The sequence below is a fragment of the Semicossyphus pulcher genome, unplaced genomic scaffold (genome assembly GCF_022749685.1).
Source record: "Semicossyphus pulcher isolate SPU_LCO1_2020_fin unplaced genomic scaffold, fSemPul1.0.p SCAF_9, whole genome shotgun sequence".
In the NCBI taxonomy this organism is placed as follows: Eukaryota; Metazoa; Chordata; class Actinopteri; order Labriformes; family Labridae; genus Semicossyphus; species Semicossyphus pulcher.
The window spans coordinates 1,049,335-1,068,543 of record NW_027211770.1 but is presented as its reverse complement, the minus strand read 5'-3'; the positions used below and the strand labels follow the sequence as shown (position 1 = coordinate 1,068,543).

Here is a 19,209-nt window from a genome sequence, read left to right as displayed (position 1 = left end):
TTGTTACTATAGACACAAAAACTTCAAATGTCATCATTCAGCCAATATATTTTTTTTCGACATTTTCGACAAAGTATTTGTCTGAAAACTATGTCCACTTGCCAAAGAAAAAAAATAATAAGACCATTAATTTATGTTTCATGGATTTGTGGTCAAAATTTTATTTTGTCATAACTGTATTTTCTGGCAACACCTTAGGGTTTGACTAATACCTGAAACACTCATAACTATCCCATAAGGTTCTCATGAAATGGAAATGTCCACTACTCCAGTAAATAGTAGATCTTAGATAGGACTTGGCAAAAGGCGATGTTTCTAGTCCTCTAAACTAACAGAACTGTTTGAATCAGCTGTGAGCCTGAAAGCTTACCGTTTTCCAGCAAGATTCAAAGTTACTCACATTGTGTGCGGTCGACACATAGTGAATATAATTGGTATAATTGGCATGGGTGTGAAAAAAGGTGTGAAAAGTCTGTCATTGATGTAGGGATCCAAGTTTAAAGTTGTTGAGTTGTTCAGGACGACAGACTTAAAAAGCATGCCAACATTCAGCCATTAAGGCCTTCATCATGATCATAATTTGAAGTATGTTCAACAACATTGGCTAGCTATCCAGCCATGTCATAGACCCCAAATCAAGAAGAGAATTTACAGGGACAGGATTGGCCATTTGTACTTATGGCAGAAGCCTGAAGTGGTGAATTGAATAGCGAAATCCATGTAAGATCATCACTCCTGTGTTAAGAGGATGAGGAACTAAGAACTATACTTATTATCTATTCATCCTTTTCACCTTCTACTTGATTTAATTGATTAAGGAGTGTAGTTCTTGTGCTGTTCCTACCTTTTCTTTATATTTTATGCCATTTCAACATTCATCAACATTTTCATATTCTCAAAATAGATCAAAGGAAATGTTGACTCAATCATTGTTGGAATTCCAGTTTCAATAAATTGTAAACGGAGCCTTGACTGCATTCTGATGCTATTGTCAAGCTTTTTAGATACTGATTGATACTATGTAGCCAGCTAATTCATTTCGAACAGTGAACAGACAGTAACTATTTACCCTGAACATGGTATAAATCAGACAGCTAATTTCTCTATTCATTAAAATTGTATAGGGGGCTGGTTAGGCTCAGCAGTTGAATCGCGCGTCCCATATACAGAAGCTACAGTCCTCGATATGGCGGCCATGCGTCATCCCCATTCTCTCTTCCCTGTTTCTGATGCTGTCCTCTGTCCTCTCACCCTCAGTGAAGGCATAAAAGGCAAAAAACAAAATAACAAAACTTTATGGGCGGCTAAATTTCTCACTCACTGGTTTAAATGATATAAGTCCGAAGTATAACTGTTAAGGATCAGTTAATGACTTCACCACATACGCAGACGTGCATGTGAAGCGGACAGTGGTACTTCCGTATTACGTCTCTGCTGCTGTGGAAGGCTTGCGAGTTTACTTCACCAAGCAACACTCACTCGGATGATTTCTAGTGAATAAGCTAACGCAACCAGCCCCTACTAAGTTAATCATCATCAGTGTAATCTGCAAGCACCAGTTAGCAACTTATCAACAGCTAACCACAGAACATAGATGAGAAGAGGTGCACAGAAACTGAGGCAACAGTTTGGATTAGGGGAGAGTGGGGCAAGGTGAGCCACCTCATGTTTCTGGGCAAATGTGCACACTTTTTTGTCATTGAAGCATACATTCATGAAACACCCATCATTTCTTTCTGGCAGTGATGGAGAGAAACACACAGAAGAAGGGCTTAGTAATATTTAGGCCTGCACATGTTTTTTTTTTGGTTTGCAAAGAAACATTTTAGTAGGCTATATCAGTTTAATGACAAGTGTGTCAAACCAAACTATCTGGGTCGAATGAAAAACATTTATAGAATATCGTTAGGGTTGGAAAAGATGTTTTAAAATAAGTGAACGTTAGCCAGTTACTGACAGAATAGTTTGGAAATGCATGCATGGTAAGATTTTTGAACAGAGAATTTAATTTAATTGGAATATGATTTGATTTCTGAATGTGCACATTATCTTAGCTGTTACAATTAGGGCAGTCAAAGTTAACGTGATAATAACGCGATAATAACGCGTTAACGCATATTCCCTTTATCGCCACTATTCATTTTGACGCGCGATTAACACACACAAATATCACTTTAAGGTACATTTACAACAGGTAAAAAATGTGCGATTCATTTCCGATTAATTGCGAGTTAACTATGGACAACCATGCGATTAATCGCGATTAAATATTTTAATCGATTGACAGCCATGGTTACAATACATTGATGTAATAAATGATATCTAATGAAGTTACTCATTTTACTTACACACGTTACTCCTACTTGAGTAAATATAATTATAAAGTAACAGTACTTTTACTTGAGTAGCACTGTCCATTTGTTTTGGTTAATGAAAATGTAGTATTAATTTATTGACAGGACTTATTCACAGGTATCTGTGTCTGCACTGACCAAACCTGGCTTTTTAGGTGGTTCAGTCAATCAAATTTTATTTGTCATTCATTCATTTTTATGTGTCAGCCAGTGCTGCCACAAGATTAAGGATTGTTGTTGACTATTTCTCTGCAGAGAAGACAGCTGGCCATACAGATGAGACTGGTTCCTCCAATACTTGGAGTTCACTTGCTGCTCCCTCTCCCTACAGAGATGTGGCCGAGCTAGCAGCAGTCAAAAATATAATCAGATTCTGTGGGAAATACAATAGTTAACTAGTTTATTTGAGAGCTAATGTAATAGCCAAGGGCACAGACTGTAAAACTTTGTTAATGTTTGCCAACAACTTGCTTCTCTCAAGCCACAGTTTCTTGTCCAAATATGGACACTTTCAGCTTCAGAAAACCAATATGGTGGTGGCCAAAAGGCTGAACTCTTCAAAGATAGTAGCTGAACCAATGGGTGACGTCAAGGTGGCTACCTCTATTTTTAAACAGTCTATGGTATAAATAAATGTATACAAACACATGAATGTGAGTTTTGACAAAAAAATACCATCAGTGAGAAGCAAATGTTTTGATCAACTAAAACAAGGCTTACAAGAACATGTCATTTTAAAGAGTCAGAGTCAAAAGTCAGCCAACAAGAACACACACTGTGCAATGTCAGGTGGGCAACATTCAGGAAAATACACATTATATACACAAATAATTAAGCACATGGCGTACATTTATATAAAAACGTTCTCTCATTTTACTCTGTCTTTCTCTCTCTCACTCATACAAGCACACGTACACACACATGTACACACACGTACACACACACACACGTACACACACACACACACACACACACACACACACACACACACACACACCTCCCTGCCCCGCCTGCTTCCAACAACACGGCCAATCTAACCACAGACTAATAGTCCTGGGCAGCTATCTCCAGCACATTACCCCTGGGAACTACACACACACACACACACACACACCAACACAACATTGACAGATATATACACATTAAACAATACCTAGACATCCACAACACGCAAAGACATAAATACAAATAGAGAGTGGGCAAGCTCTTCTGAAGAAGCCTTCTCCAAGAGTAAATTAAAAATTATTCTAATTGTGAATATTCCTTGTAGGCACTTAAAAAGTACTTCCCAAATCCAGGGGGCTTTTTACACCGCTCCCTCTGCTAACCACACTAACCACAGGGATTTCCATCAGCCAGGCTGCATCCTGTACCAAGCAGCCAGATATTTCAACCATCCACATCACACCACACGCTAGAGCCCTGAAAAACAGCAGGGTGGGGACAGTGAGTGTGCTTGTGTGTGTGTGTGATACAGATATAAACTGTAATTAACTATAGGGAGAGTGTGTAGTTGTATTCATGATAATCCTGATGGTTTTTAATCGATGGATCTTTCTTTCCACCTCTTCATCTACTACTCTTCTGTATATAATTAATGTAAAATAAAATGAAAAGAAGACTTATAAATGGTTGAAATTGTGTGTGTTTATAAACTCCTTCACCTTGGCTGGTAAATACTGGGGTGTGAAGGCATGCTGAGCCTAAAGGAGAGAAAGTAGACTGAAAGGCCTGACTCAAGGCTTTAGGAAACATTTTATCACAGTGTCTGTGTGTGGGTCTGAGTGTGCACGTGTTGGTATGAATTTGATCAAGTGTTAGACCACAGCAGACTCTGAGGACGTGACTGCCTCAATCGACCCTTTTAATGCATCTCATGCTTATGACTGACATGAAACAGGAGTGGAAGGGAGATGGAGAGCAACAGAGAAGCAGTGAGAGGGAGTGTGACCTGAGCTGAGGTTCACATTTCACTGTAAAAAACCCTGCCTGAGCTCCTCTCAGAGACGTGATAGATATTCAGAGGTATGTCAACATTGTGGGAGGTGTACATTGGTCAGACCACTCAAGATTAAGCAATCTTTTTCTTTTTTTTCATGAAAGAATACACAAAGGCTCATACAGGAGATTCTATGGCTTAACAGTTTTATTTCATGCTGAAAAAACAGAAGGCCTGTTCATTTAAGACGTTCTGTCCTCTCCCCCGATTCTTTCTGGTAATGCCGATGGACAAGCAAAGCTGGTTCAGATAAGGATTTAATTTACAACAATTAAGTATTGTTGGCAAATCTACTTAAAGATGAGAGGGACAACAAGAAAGCGAGCAGACATATTTTTTTTGGTTGTTATTGAAGCCAATATGTGAGTGTCAAGACCATGGCTCATTCTTTGCCCCTGCTTCCCTTTTTCAATGTCCTCTTGTATTTTTAAACAGCCTGTACAGTATCCCACTTGACAACTCCTTGCTACCCTCCTTTTGAATTTCCAATAATTCCCTGTCCATTCTGTCAACGTCTCTTCTTCTTCACAATGATCTCATGTTCAATGAGTTCTCAGGGGAAGCTGGAGACGGAAAGGGGGGCAGATTACTTTACAAGAGCAAATTAGTAGCTTTGGCTTGTGAGTGTGTGTGTGTGAGTGTGTAGGCTTTGGGGACAGGTCAGCTGGGACACACATCATACCAGAGCCATGAGGACAGGCTGCTGGCCTGTACTCGACAGACCCCGGGCTTTCCAGACAAGACAAGATTGGCCATGAACTGCAGGGGTTGGAGTGTTTATTTTTCAGTGTGTGTTTATGTGTTTGTTGTGCCTGGTTGAGTGGTAGAGATAGATGAACCTCGGAGAGAATGATGGTAGTAAGTTGGGTTGTTACGAGGGCAAATAAATTGTATTTCTGATTCTGAAGGAGGGTAAAATTATGGCAGAGTCTGATTTCTTGCCCTAGATGGCATCATCATGGCATCCTGCCCCACCGTAAGGAATTTTGGAGTGATATTTTATGCCCTTTAACTCCAACATAAAACAAATTTTAAGGGCAGATTTTTTCCACATACGTACCATCTCAAATAACATGCACATCCTGTCTCAAAATGATGCAGAAAAAACTAGTCCATGACGTTACTTCTAGATGGGATTAACACAATTCCCTAGTATCAGGCTGCTCTAAGTCTAAAGACTTTTTAGCTGATAAAAAATGCTGCTGCACATTGGCTGCACATGTTTACAATAAAATCTAAAGTAATAAATGTAATATAATCCCAAATCATTCTTCTTACTAACAAAGCTCTTAATGGTCAGGCACTATCATATCTTTTATCAGGCCCCTCTCATGTGTAATCATCAACCAGCTTGGGTCTGGGAGGCAGACACTCTCTCTACTTTTAAGAGTAGGCTTAAAACACCATTTACTGTGGAGTGACAGTGATAAAAACAACAGGGCAGAAGCAGGACGAGCTAAAGGTCATAAACAGGATTTTGCTTGGGGGACTACTGGAATTGGAGAGTTTAAAAGATAGATATAAATGTCCGAGTCCACAAAAGAGTGTGGAGGCCAGGGACTACCCAGGTCTACTGGTCTCGTCGTGCTGAAGAAGGTAAGGCATCAATAATAAAGAACTGGACCAAAACAACATCTAGTGATATTGTACAGCTATGTTTTTTAAACTATGACTTAGGGGGTGTGGCCTGAAATTGGTTTGGCCTGTGTCTTGTGGGTCCCTACAGTGCATGACAAGAAAAGACATGGAATACTATGTGCAGTATTACCTTATCCCCAGTATAAGTGAGCTAATTGCACTGTGGCTCCCAAGCTGAAAAGTGTTTACTGATGTACTTGGAGGGGTTACAGAATTTGGGAATGGGGAGTGGATGAGGGCATGTGAAAAATTGTGAAGGGAAAAAGGATTGGGATATTATTGAGAATGGAGCTCAGAGGACATAGTTGAAGCTCGGGTCTGCTGGCAGGACCAGTGCAGCTGAGTGGACAGACAGCTTGGCACCGATATCATCACAGAGCTTAGGTCCTTGACTCAAACTGTCAGCACTGTGGACGGCTGTGTGTCAGAGGTAAAGACGGGCATCCCCTTATCATAAAATAGGCAGTTCGATACCTGGCTCCTGCAGTCCACCTGTCAAGTGCCCGGAAAGCATAGCAGTCGTTGTGTGAGAAAGTGTTTAGATTAGAGCCTGGCACTTTGCATAGCAGCCTTTGGCATCAAAGTTTGAATGTATGTGTGAAAAGGCAAAGGCGACAGTAGCGTATAGTGCTTTGAGTGGTCAAGGACCTAGAAAAGTGCAATAGAAGTGCTGTCCATTTCCCATTTCACCATGGCACTATGAGCTGTTGTTTCACATGGTTATTTCAAGTACAATTTAAGAGAAAATAGGAATAATGTGACGTAAATGCGGTCTCTAAAGGTCTCGAAAGTTGTTCTGGTTTCTGTTTATAGTATGAGTCGTAGTTGTAGTGAGGTTTAGTGCAGGATAAGACATAAGGTAAAAAGAATAGGTGACAAATAGACTTGAGGTCAGGGGTTAAGGGGATGTTCCTGGGGTTGAAGTGGAGAGCTGGCTTACATATAGGAAAGGTTGCTTGGGAACCTGGGGGAGGTCTGGGGGAATGGTGGCTCGCGATAATCAGAATTGTTTTAAAAACTCGAAAGTATCGTGGGACTTAAGCAAAACAGCACAACCACTTATACTGAGTCTGGAAACTGATTTGTAAGAGCTACAAAAACACAGTTGCAGGACCATGCAACCATTAAAGAAATACAACCCTTTCTCTTATCAGTGTCACTATTTTTATAACCCTGAAAAGTAATTAGGAGTGTGCACTACAATTTGCTGAGGTGGACCCATTGGCAGGCATTTTATCATCAAGCTCAATAAGTTAGCTAAATGTTTTTGGCAAAGTTGCACTATTTCTTATTTATCTAGTTTTACAAATTATGTTCATCTTGAGAACACATATTTCATATACCACAAAAACATGATGGAATAACACATGACAGAACCTTCTTGAAATCACATTCTTTATCTATGATGTCATTTGGCCCTCTTGGACAATCTTTCTTCCAAAACATCCCTGAAAATACAAAGGTCATTCTTACTCACGCTAAAATGAGATGTGCTTTTTGTTGTGCTGATGTGCCAGATTGCCACGCTCCAAGTGTTGTGTTTTTGTTTGTGTGTTTGTGTGAGTGCGTGTGTATGTGTGTGTGTGTGTGTGTGTGTGTGTCTGTGTTTGTGTGTGTGCATGTGTGTGTTTGTGTGAGTGTGTGTGTGCGTGTGTGTATGCACGCGTGTGTGTTTGTGTGAGTGTGTGTGTGTGTATGTGTGTCTGAGCAAGAGTGAGGTAAGAGCACAGATTAACCATGATCGATGATTAATACAACTTGACTTACTGACTTACTGTGAGCAATTATGGCCATGTCTTTTCTCAAGCTTGACTTTCTCACACTCGCCTTGGATAACATGGGGGTCCTGAAACATGTGTGCATCAAACCCACACACATATGCCACAGATCGCCAGCCCACCCTCCGCTCAACCTCAAAACCACAACGGGTTAAATATAATCAATCTTCTTTAACAATGCTGTCAGGGCACTGTCTGAAATCACTGACAGTAACACACACAGACAGTGGCTGCACTAGTGTGTTTGTGTGCATACCTTTGAGAGCTTGTGGAAATATTTTTTTATGCTCAATCAGTTAATATGATTTTTTTTGTGTAAGCCATTGTTTATACATTGGTACTAAATGTGTGTATGCAGTAGTATACAAGTGTGTCCAGGTGTACTTCTGTATGCTAAGAATGTGTATGTATGTGCATGTATATGAAGGAACCAACAATGTATTATGTGTGTACTCTACATAGATTTCTGTCCATCTGTGTATATGTTCAATGTATATAAATAAAGGGTGCAGTCATCTATCTGGAATTAGCATCCATGGGAGTGTTAAAGTTGTGTGCATGTCTTTGTGTATGAATATATGTGTGTGTAAATCCTATCAAAGCTTCAAACAACAGGGCTGTGGACTGGCAGATATTTCATGGCCCCTGGGCTATGTATGCATTTGTGTGTGTGTGCACACTACCTGAGGGGACTTGTGGGATCTCCAGCTGTACTGGTGACTGTGGAGGCTGGCCAGCAGCACGTTCTCATCTGTGTCCACTTGGCCAAAGCGCAGTGTTTCGTTGGTGTCGTTACAAATCACAAAGTGGCTGTAGACAAGCTCCTCAGCCTCCGGGTTCCCATTCTGAGAGAAAAAAAAAAGGGGGGTGGGGGGGTGGGGGGGGGTGAGGGGTTGAGGTAGGATGTATTGGTGGATAGATAGATGAAGTGAGGAAAACGACGGTGAGTTACATGAGAGGGGAGCTTTTGAATGGAAGAGGAGGCAACTTCAAGGTGTGTATGTTTATAGTTGGTTATAATGTACAGTGTGTGTGCAGTTTGTGTATAAGCCCAGGTGTCAACAATATACAGTATGTCTTATTCACCATCTTAAACATGCAGATCTTGGGGGTGCAGCTGTCAGCAAATAGGACACAGAGTGATATTTGTGGAAGCATGACAATCTCAACAGGGGAATAAATAATTTGGCTTTCAGGTAAAATCTATGCAACTGTCCAACATAAACCACAGTTTAGCAAAACCTTGCAAAAATCTTAAAGTCAGCATTCTTAATTGTAACAGTCATCAATATTGGTCAATTGCGGTTTGTTAGGAGAAAACAAAATAGTGATGTCAGCCCCACCTAAAGAAATTTGTCATTTAGAAAGCCTCACAGAAACAAGTCATGTGATTCGTGTAGGCATACTGTCCACTCTCAAGTCACCTTGCATGCAAGAGCAAAGAGCCTGCTATTTAAAAGACCGGCTTAACAATGAGACAAGAGTCTTTCAAGTCTCCTGCATGTACGATTTTAAGTATCGAATATCAAAACAGTACAAAGTGTGCATATGAATTGGATATCAAGTACATGGATACAAGTTTACTTCCTCCAAAGACTCTTGGGCCCTTATGGGATCTCTCCTGCACAGCCCTCTCTGACTAATGACGCACATGACTGTGTTTCAGACAGCTTCTCAATAACTACTCAACTATCCCAACAAAGAGGGACCCCAGCCTGCAGTGTACTTTTAAATGGCAGGGGGTTGATGGTTAAACGTGGCTGGCAGTAAAAGCTCAGAGATTGACTGCCAAGCACGTTCGGGGTCCTGGGGTTGTTGATGCTATTGAAAACGGATGGGAAAGTTTACACCATTAAAAAACACTTGATGATAGATATGTGAGAGAGTGGTAAAGCGAGCAAAATATAGATGGGACAGCTGCGACAGTGTGTTCATAGCCATGTCCAGTTTAATAGTGAAACAGTATCTGTGCTCCCTTTCTAATCTGACACTGCGATTTACAAACTTCCTGCTGCCATCTTAAGATGCCATTGCTAAGCCTACACTTTCATGGTATCGTCTTTCAGCTCCGATTCATGAGGCAACATGATACAGAGATCAGAAAAGCTTCCTGCAGTAATCATAATCACTCTCTGTCTATTCAGGGACTATAAGTGAAGATTAAGACTAAGATAACTAAACAGTCACCTGCCAGGAGATTTCTTGTGATGCACTGTTATTATAAATAGTAGTGCAGTAATGAAAAGGGCCCTGAGATACCTTCTATATGTATCTGTTTTTTTCCCCATTATAAATATAATACAATTGAAACACATCTTCCTCGTTAAAGAGCACAGAAACACGGCTTTCAGATGCTGGCCTGCCAAGAATCAAAGCATCCGTTTCTCAAATCCACCCAGATATTATTACTGTAGTTTTTACTTGGTCTAGCTCTGATGTGCATAGCAGAGTGGCACATTTATAAATGGCAAGGTACAGTACAATGTCTGAAAAACAGGCTGTAAATAATAACACTGACTCAAAAGAAATTCTCATGAAACAAGACACTTTGGAGGAAATAGTGAAACCTGTAAAAGCTTCATTATGAAACAATAATCACATCTAAAATCAACTATATGTTCTTGTTATGTACATCTGCTACAAACAGTAACATGTTTTTTTGATTACCGTTTTCCGGTTGCAATGGAAAGCAGAGAACCATTCAAACATGGAAGGAGAGTCTGTGTGTGTGTGTCTGTTTGAGGTGGGAGGTTAAAGGAGGAAAATTACTGTTGTCTCAATTGCAAATACAACAGCCTGTGCATATTCTGTGAGGAAGCACAATGTGTAAATACTACTGGGCTTTTGTGTGGCTTTCTACCAAAGCCACTTCCCTACGCTTTGGGGCTAGGGGGAGCAAAGATTGAAAGTGGGGTTGAGGACTGAGAATTGAGAATGGGGAAAGGGGGTCTGAGGTTACAGTGGTGGGGGGCTTTGTTTGGGGCAATATTTGGCTATGGACCAAGGAGAAGAGTATTATCTAATTTGTTCATTTTCAGTTCCAAGAAACCTTCTAACACCGTAACACTGTATTACACTGCTGTTTTCTGTTAATCTAATTTTAGTTTGACATAAAACAGCATAATTAAGGCCTAATTTGACTTAAAGGTTGAACTACTGGTATCATACTGGCTTCTGAACTGCTAGTAAGGACTTGACTGAAGGTTAGAGCTAAAGGAAAGCACTGTAGTAGAGATGATTGGTTTGGGGATATACTGAGTATTATAAATGGAATATAACAATCAGTATTAATTATAAGCCCTTTGGCCAATATTCTTATGGGGGAAAGAAAGTGGATTTTATTTCTGTATATTGCTATGCATCTGGAAGTGCTCCATCAGTTCTGCTTGTGGTGATCTTGTATGACCATTCTTGGGGGGTGTGGTAGATAAAGAATCTTCTCCATAGTTCAATGCTGACCTAACAGGCCACATCACAACAGGCCTGCCCGCCTGCCTTGACACCAGGAAACATGAAAATCACTGAAACAATTACATACATTGGGATACATCCTCCTGTTGCAGAAGGACAGAGCCTGGTGGTATTTCCAACTGCTTCTGATTACGTTTTCAATTAGGATCACATTTTTCTATGTATGAGTGTGTCTGGAACGTAAGCCTCTATCAGGACAAAGATACATTTTAGCTGGGCAGTCCTTTACACCACTGAATATAGTGCACCACACCAACAGGCAGCTTGTTCTTCATTGCACCCATACAAGTGTTTTTCAGCACCACCAAGACTTTGTGTCAGATAGAAAATCCCAAAAGGCTACTCACAATACTCTCTGAAGTTGACCAAATAAGAGCATTTTCTAAAGAAACTTTTGTTCTTGACCTTTCTATACCCCTTACTTAGGAACTACCATACCCACATGCAGCACATTTGCCTTATAATTATGGTGTGTTTTTCCCTTGTGTTCAGCAAAGTGGTAAAGGCTGGAGGTAGTTAAAAGCTTCAGTGCAAGTTACAAGGCTGCTGCTGTTGGACCAATCAAGGCAATACAGCAGGCTTTATTATTGTGAAAATGTAAATGCAGCCTTCTTGAAGGCAGTTACTGTCTGTAATTGTGAGCATTGTGTGCCTTTATTTTGGATCTCAAGATGATGGGTAAAGCTTGAATTTAAATGGACACAATGTGCAATAACACTCCTGTTAAGAGTGCGGCAATTCTCCATAATCTACATGTGCAATACTTATTTTTGTTTATTTAATTTATTAATGTGCAATATCACTATCTCACTTCTCAACATGTGCAATACTTATCTTATATTATGTCATCAGGCGGTCCATTTGTTCATTCATTCAAGCTGTACACTTGCTGACTTAGTTTTTCATTTGGTCTGTTGCATATTTACGATACACTGTTCACTTCATCTTATTAGCTCTGACCATATCTTTTAGGATACACTTGTTTACTTACTTATTTTTATATGCTCTTTATTGTAATGTTGCACTATCCACTTTGCTGCTGTAACACTGTAAATTTCCCCGTTGTGGGACGAATAAAGGATTAGCTTATCTTATTTTATCTTAAAAAGCCAAATATTTCACCCAATCAGTATAACTTAAGCTTAAATTGATAGGCTTAGGCCACAGGAACAACTAATAACCTGACTCATCATGCTTGGCATGCTTGTGAAGCCCACCATGGATACTAGCATGTCCAAAACATTCCAACAAAGCTGCAAAATGACCATTTATAACAGAATTACATATGCTCAAAAGTCTTATTTATGGCTAAGTTAACCAGCAGAAATAGGGAACATTCACCAGCATGTGTTACATGATGCATGATGAAGCCAAGGGTAACTCCAACACAGTTGGTTGAGAGCTTTTCATGAGTCAATGATGCCACTGGGTGAATACAAAGGTATTAAAATGCTAGCCAGAATATTCATTTTATTGTAGATTTTCTATACAGCTTGTTTAGTTTTATTTTACTATGGGTAAAATACCACAGCTGTTCCTAGAAAAACAAGATATTATTTCTTTCTCCTGGCATTGAGTCAGTATGCATGTAAAACTGTGAGAGTACCTCACGTCTCCAGAGGCCAGTATATGAGTCAGCACAGCCACAGCTGAGCTGAGAAGAGCCATGATAGGGTGTATGAAATATGTGTGTGTGTGTTTGTGTGTGTGTGATTGAAGTAGACAAGTGGGTGGGGGACTAGGGCCTGATGAAGTCTTGGCAGGTGTCACCACTCAAGTTTTACCGTGTTTTCATGGGCATCACTTCACACACAAATATCCTGGCTACCAGAGGCAGTGCTGAGAGCTCAGAACTGAGAGATGATGACCATAGGACGAAAAGCTCATGGACAGACACACTATAGCCTCTTAGTGAGAGTATACAGCAAGCTGAAAGGCAGTTCCAACCTGCACATTTTATAACAACAAGCATACGACCGACACCATTCTCATGAATTCCACTTTGTTGTGAGTTTGTTTAGCTGATACCCCATCTGGGACAAAAGACCTCTTTCAGTGCATGTATAATCAATTTAAATTTTTTTCCTTTAATGGGTTTACTGGGCCCTGGTTATAAATATACTGTAGAAGTTCCATAATATGCAACTGCTAGCTATGAACCAACAGGGCAAATCACTAGTTACCTGTAATGTCTGAATGTATAATACTGTTTACAAACACACTATATTATTCCAAATAACAAAAAGCAATATCAATAACTAATTAATGATAAACAATATAAAAATCTGATTTTTGCATGTAACTTCACCGGGCATATTCTTCATTGTAGACTTTTGAGTGTGGTGAAATAAAAGGTTTATTTCACCATGAACTCTCTGATACCTGTTGCCAGCTCTGCAGGGCAGTGTCCACAGTGTGGATGGTATACTGGCTGATGTTGAGGAAAACTGGATCCACAAATACATTCACATCCAACATGGTATTCTGTGGACAGCAGGTGGCTGCAGCCTGGCCCTAAAACACACAAGAAGGTACTAAATTGAGTTGTTATCATATTTCCTTATCTATGCCTTGTATCAAAATATCTAGACGGACATAACATTCATTTGAATAGTTGAGCTGAACCTGTATAACACAAGGCTGGAAGAGCTGTAGGTGTGTAAGGTTTCGGTACTCCAGCAGCTTGCAATCTAGCTGTGTAGAAAAGCTGAATTCCTGACACTGACGTGGTCCATTGCTCCACTGGCGCAGGAAGACCTGTGGCTCCTGAGCACCAATCACCATAAACTCTTGCTCCTGTGGTAACTTCCTGTCTGGCAGGAAGGGACGAAGTTGTCTAGATGGAACTGGAGGAGTAATAAACAGCATCCGTATTTAAAGATTGGACAGTGAGACATTTTTAATCAAAACATGACATCAAAATCACCAGTAGCCAACTGTTATACTTAAAAGAAACGACCATCTTGCCATCTAGGACAACGGGTTTGAGTCATTTGTAACACTCAGTCTTTAATGCCATGAGGTACAATTGTGTCTTGAGCTGTTTCTTAAATTCATTAGATGACTAAAATACCAAAAAAATCTAAATCAAATTGAAGACTATAATTGAGCAATATTGATTAATGCCACAATTTCAAAGAGAACCCCTTAATGAACATTATGATAAAAGCCAAGCCAGGTCACTTTTTATGATCCCCAAAAACATGACAAAGCATCGACCCTCATCAATTAAACCAAAAGAAGTTACTTTGTGTAACATCTAAACTACGATCCCTCTGAATTGTACTAATACTAATTAAACTCAGAAGAGATGTTGTGACGGTGCATTACCTGTGCCCAGCTGTTCTAGGTGGTGGCAGAGGTGAACATCCAGCTGTGCGAGTTGTAAAGATACACCCAGGGAGGGCACAAACCAGGATGCAAAGCAGGAGTCCACACGAGTGCAGGCTGCCAACGCCATAGGGGATACCAACTGATCACAGGGCAACTGGGACCCACACTCACTGTCAGAACTGTCGGGATACAGCCAAATATTTACCAATGAATGAGTATTTCTGACTGAGAAGAGAAAACAAAATAGAGAACTTGAATTCACTACAAAATGCACTGACATATTCAATGGTAAAACTTAGGAGCGCTTTTTGATTTTCTTCTTTTTTTCAAACTTGTTTTTGTTTTATCAAAAACATATCATGGCTATGGAATAATAGGCAGAAAAAAAATATTTTCCAGCAAGTCACAAATATATAAACACATGACATTACGTTTGATTAGGAACAATAATAATCACTCTTAACGATTGTTGTTTATGTTGTAACTATTAGTCTACATTTCTTCCACATGTAGGTTTTTTAAAAACTAGTATTTAAAGTGTATTGGCTGTTTTGTATCTTTTTAACTTCTTTCATGTGTCTTTTAGGTGTAATCTTTTAAAAGCATGAAAGGTTTCACTGACTGAGACAAAGGCTGCAATTTTTCAGACAAAGAGGAATGGAAAGAGACACACTTGTTAAGAGGGCCTACTCGCCGTCTGAGGCTGTGAGTTTAGGTACATTATTACTGCTGCAGTTTCCAGAAGAACCTCTCCATGGACATTAATTGCATGTCATGGATGATGATGTTGAGTGGAAGGTAATTGAAGTGAATGACAATTTGCTCTGTAATTTGCTGCTACCATGATCCACCATAAAAATTCCAGCAGGAAACTCTCAAGACCTGAAAAATGCTGGTGCAGCATATTGCTCCGTAAAAAGATAAGCATCATATGTTGACAATTTTCATTACTTCCAGTTGGCAGGGCGGCCAGGTTATTTTTCTGGTGGAAACTTAAGTAAGGCAGATGAAAGCTAGAGTAAGGAAAGGGGAATCAATTTTGATCAAAAAAGACAAATAATTAAAACATAAAGGAAATGTAGTGTTTGCAGTATGATTGTAATGAAACACAGATGCATATTTTTCTTTACACTGTATCTGGTACTGTAGAGTTTTTTTTCTCTGTTTCTTCTTTTACATGTTTTCTTATTCCTCCCTTGCTGCTGCTCCTCTGGAGCTCTCTAAGCCACACAGAATGTGGGCTTGGCAAATCCCTTCCACTAAAAGTTCCCTAAATCCTGAGAGGAAGTAAAAATGGGAAGGAGAGAAAAAAGGCAGGGCAATTCCAAATTAGGTCGTAATGAGAAAAAGACAGAAAAAAATGAAAAAGGGGTGAGGAAGATATACTGGGATTCAGTGTGTGACATGAAAGAGATGAACAGAGGAAGCATACGAGAGAGTAAAGGCATGCTCTTTGAAGTGTTACAGTGCATGCTAGGCCCAGTCAGTCCAACCTGTCCCATCCTTATTTAACCCAGCCCAACCCAGTCCAAACCAGGCCAGGCCAGGCCAAGGAACTTGAGCCAAACCAAAGGGAGCTTTATTCCTCTTGCTTCCCGTGAGCCTCCCCTCGATTAGATACACTCAAGGTAAGCAGGAAGGAATCCGGATGGGCCCTGACAGGCACTTGGTGTGCTGGGAAATCTCATTAGGCCGATCTGAACGCCTTCCAAGCCCGCTCCCTGCTTCTGCACACCAGATGTGGGGCGAGGGACACATTGCTAGCCCTTTGTGCTCGGCAGCCTGGGTGCGTTCTCTCTGCTTTTCCTCATGCTGGACGGCACACATACTTTAGATCCACACTCATATCTGTGTGTATGGATACACACACTCTCTTATGTACAAGTTCCGGTGTACAGGCATGGATACAAAACAAACACCTAAAAGACACAATACAGTATAAAATAAAATGTAGAATGTTCTCTTACCTCTGCTCATCGCCTCCCTCTCCATTATTATTGAGTACTATCCTCCACAGGTCTGAGGCCACTAGCTCCTTATGCTGGTTGGTGAGGCTGACGCTGGGCAGCTGCAGCTGGCAGGCGCTGCTCTCTGAAAGTCTGAACTCCCGGTATGGAACAAAGGCCTGCTGGAGCTCATCCCAGTACTCCAGGCTGCATGGTACCTGGAAGGAAATACAGAGAAAACAACTTACATATGGAAGCCCTATATATTTTAATATTATTAAATTATTAAGGTTATTATGCATCTGTTGGCAGCAGCATTGCATAATAAATAGGGTCCTTCAACACAGATCCAAGCTCTCCTAATGCCACACAAGGACCTTGCCTGGATTTTCTGTATTTTTATGTGAAAATTGACACAATATCACAAATGACAAAGAACACTTCTTTTGTTTGAATAGTGTAATGCTCATGCAACTACTCGCAAAATAATGTAAAGTACCTGTAAGATAAAGGTATGTATTTCTGTATTCAGGAATGCCCAAATTATTGTTCAGTTTTTTTTTTTTTTAATGTTTTAGTATAATATATAATGCGGTTGAATTCTGGGAAATTTGTTGTGTTTTCTAAAATATTGTGTTCTGTCAAATGTTCTGGTAAATGATTGTCCGTTGTCCTGATTTTGTTTTTACTCTCAGTGTAACCCTGATTGCTCATCAGTCAAAGGATTACTGTAAAAGTTTTATTGCACAGCAGGTACTGCTTCAGTCTTGTGGACCCAAATTATATGTAAGGTTTTAAGAAACTACAGTGCTTTGATAATCATCAAGCTGTGATACTTTACTGGCCCTTTAATACAAGGGAAATCCCTGCTTTGGAGAGGGAATGAGCAAGTCATTTTTATTGTGTCTGTATTTCAAACTTAAATTTTACTCACTTCAGACAAGCCGATGTTTAATTTCTCTTCAAGTCGGAAAAAATACAACACTTTGACCACAGACCACCTACACAGCAAGATGACAACTCATCTCCATAACAACACTTAATGATTACAGCATAACCAAACACAAGGCAACTATGCATTACTAGACAGCCTTTGGCATTGTGCAGGAGCTGTTCTCACACTGAATAATAATCAGGTTATTTGAGTGTTCTCACATTATGGGATGGCTGGTAGAGCTCTATTTTTTCTTCTCAGATTAGTAAGATTAGCAGAAATGTTTCTGGTGCTCTTGTGTGAACTGAACCAGGTTCTCAGGTTCCCCTGAACACCTGCACAAGTCAGCTTCTGATGGATCGGTGGTGGCAGGGAGCTCTTACCAGCAAACCTGAAGGATGCCAGACGGTAAGAGATGTGCGTGTATGTTGATTTGTGGATTTGCAGTCTATGGCAATCCAATTGTTCAACAGACATTCAGTGCTCCCAGGACATTACTAACAAAACTCATGGAACTGTAAAAGGGTTTATACGTGTGCTTGAAAAAAGCTTTGTGATCACAAAATGTATTCATGTGTCCATGCATTCAAATGAGTGTGGATTTACAGTGCTGTGAGGAATGCATGAGGTAATCGTAGCTTACATCATGTACGAAAAGCCACACAGCACCTTCCTGGAATCCACCTATCATAATTGTATCTGACAGAGTGGTGCACCCACTACCCCAACACTGAGCCACCGAAGCGGAAACGCACTGAATCTCCACAGAGAATTCCCAGAACCACGTTGCTAAAACACAAAGGGTGTTTTTTTTCACCTGTGATATTCTATACACATGACGGCATTCAGAAAGGAGTATTTGAGGTACATATATATGGTACAGTGAAATACATTTGCATGGGTGAATTTGCGTCATGCTCCCTTTGACTTGTAGCCCTGGCCTTGGAGGAGAGTGTAGATGAAATCGATAACCATTTCAAAAAAATGTATGGAAGATGGAAAAGGAAAGAAGAAAATTCTAAATCACTTTTATTTTTTTGACATGTTGAATTGGACCTCCGGCACTGGCTTTTGGGAGGAGAAGGTACCTATGTATATGTCAAATGGATTGTGTATATGTGTTCAAGAGAAAGACGATGTATAATTGAAAGTATGAAAGACAATATGTGTGTATACATGTATGTATACACAGGTGTGCATATGTATGTGAGTGCATGGTACAGTCTGGGCGGTATCAGTTTCCGCTGCCTGATTGTATGTGTACCTTATCTGATAAACAACATGTAACCCTGAATAGCTGACATTCCCTTGGATGGTGGATGGGTCCAATCTGTGTTTCTTTTCAAGTGCTTGACAAAGAATACTCAGGAGCTAGACCACAGGGCAAAATATCATCCTGAATCTTAAATGTTATCTTAATTTTTGAGTCAATGTTCCATTTTGGAAGTTGTGCCTGGAAAGCATCAAGGACCTTTCAAGTAACTGAAATATTCAAATCTATTTACAGATATATATAAATCTAGAACTGTTGGCAGCAATGTGTATATACAAATCTGATTTCCGCTATCCACCCTTGTTTCCGCCAAACCACAAACTACTACTCTGCATGGATATACTTTTATGGGCCTGTTTGACCAATCACAGTCTTTCAAAAGGTTAACTAAAGGCAGACAAAGTAAAGCAAATACATAACATAAAGAAATAATCTAAATTTCCATGATTAATATCTGTCTGCCATTAGTCTTATTAACATTAT

The 19,209-nt window shown here is 40.0% G+C and overlaps 1 protein-coding gene across 2 annotated transcripts in view; it reads right to left on the bottom strand.

Moving 5' to 3' along the window:
* Positions 1–19,209, bottom strand: part of LOC138583631 (intermembrane lipid transfer protein VPS13B-like) — a 320,195-nt gene that overhangs the window by 42,719 nt on the left and 258,267 nt on the right. For both annotated transcript variants that reach the window (XM_069655550.1, XM_069655551.1), the window contains exons 42-46: positions 16,541–16,737; positions 14,571–14,752; positions 13,866–14,086; positions 13,623–13,754; positions 8,453–8,614 (exon numbers count right to left, since the gene is read on the bottom strand). In XM_069655550.1, the coding sequence (XP_069511651.1) occupies positions 8,453–8,614; positions 13,623–13,754; positions 13,866–14,086; positions 14,571–14,752; positions 16,541–16,737 (894 nt within the window). The remainder of the gene's footprint in view (positions 1–8,452; positions 8,615–13,622; positions 13,755–13,865; positions 14,087–14,570; positions 14,753–16,540; positions 16,738–19,209) is intronic.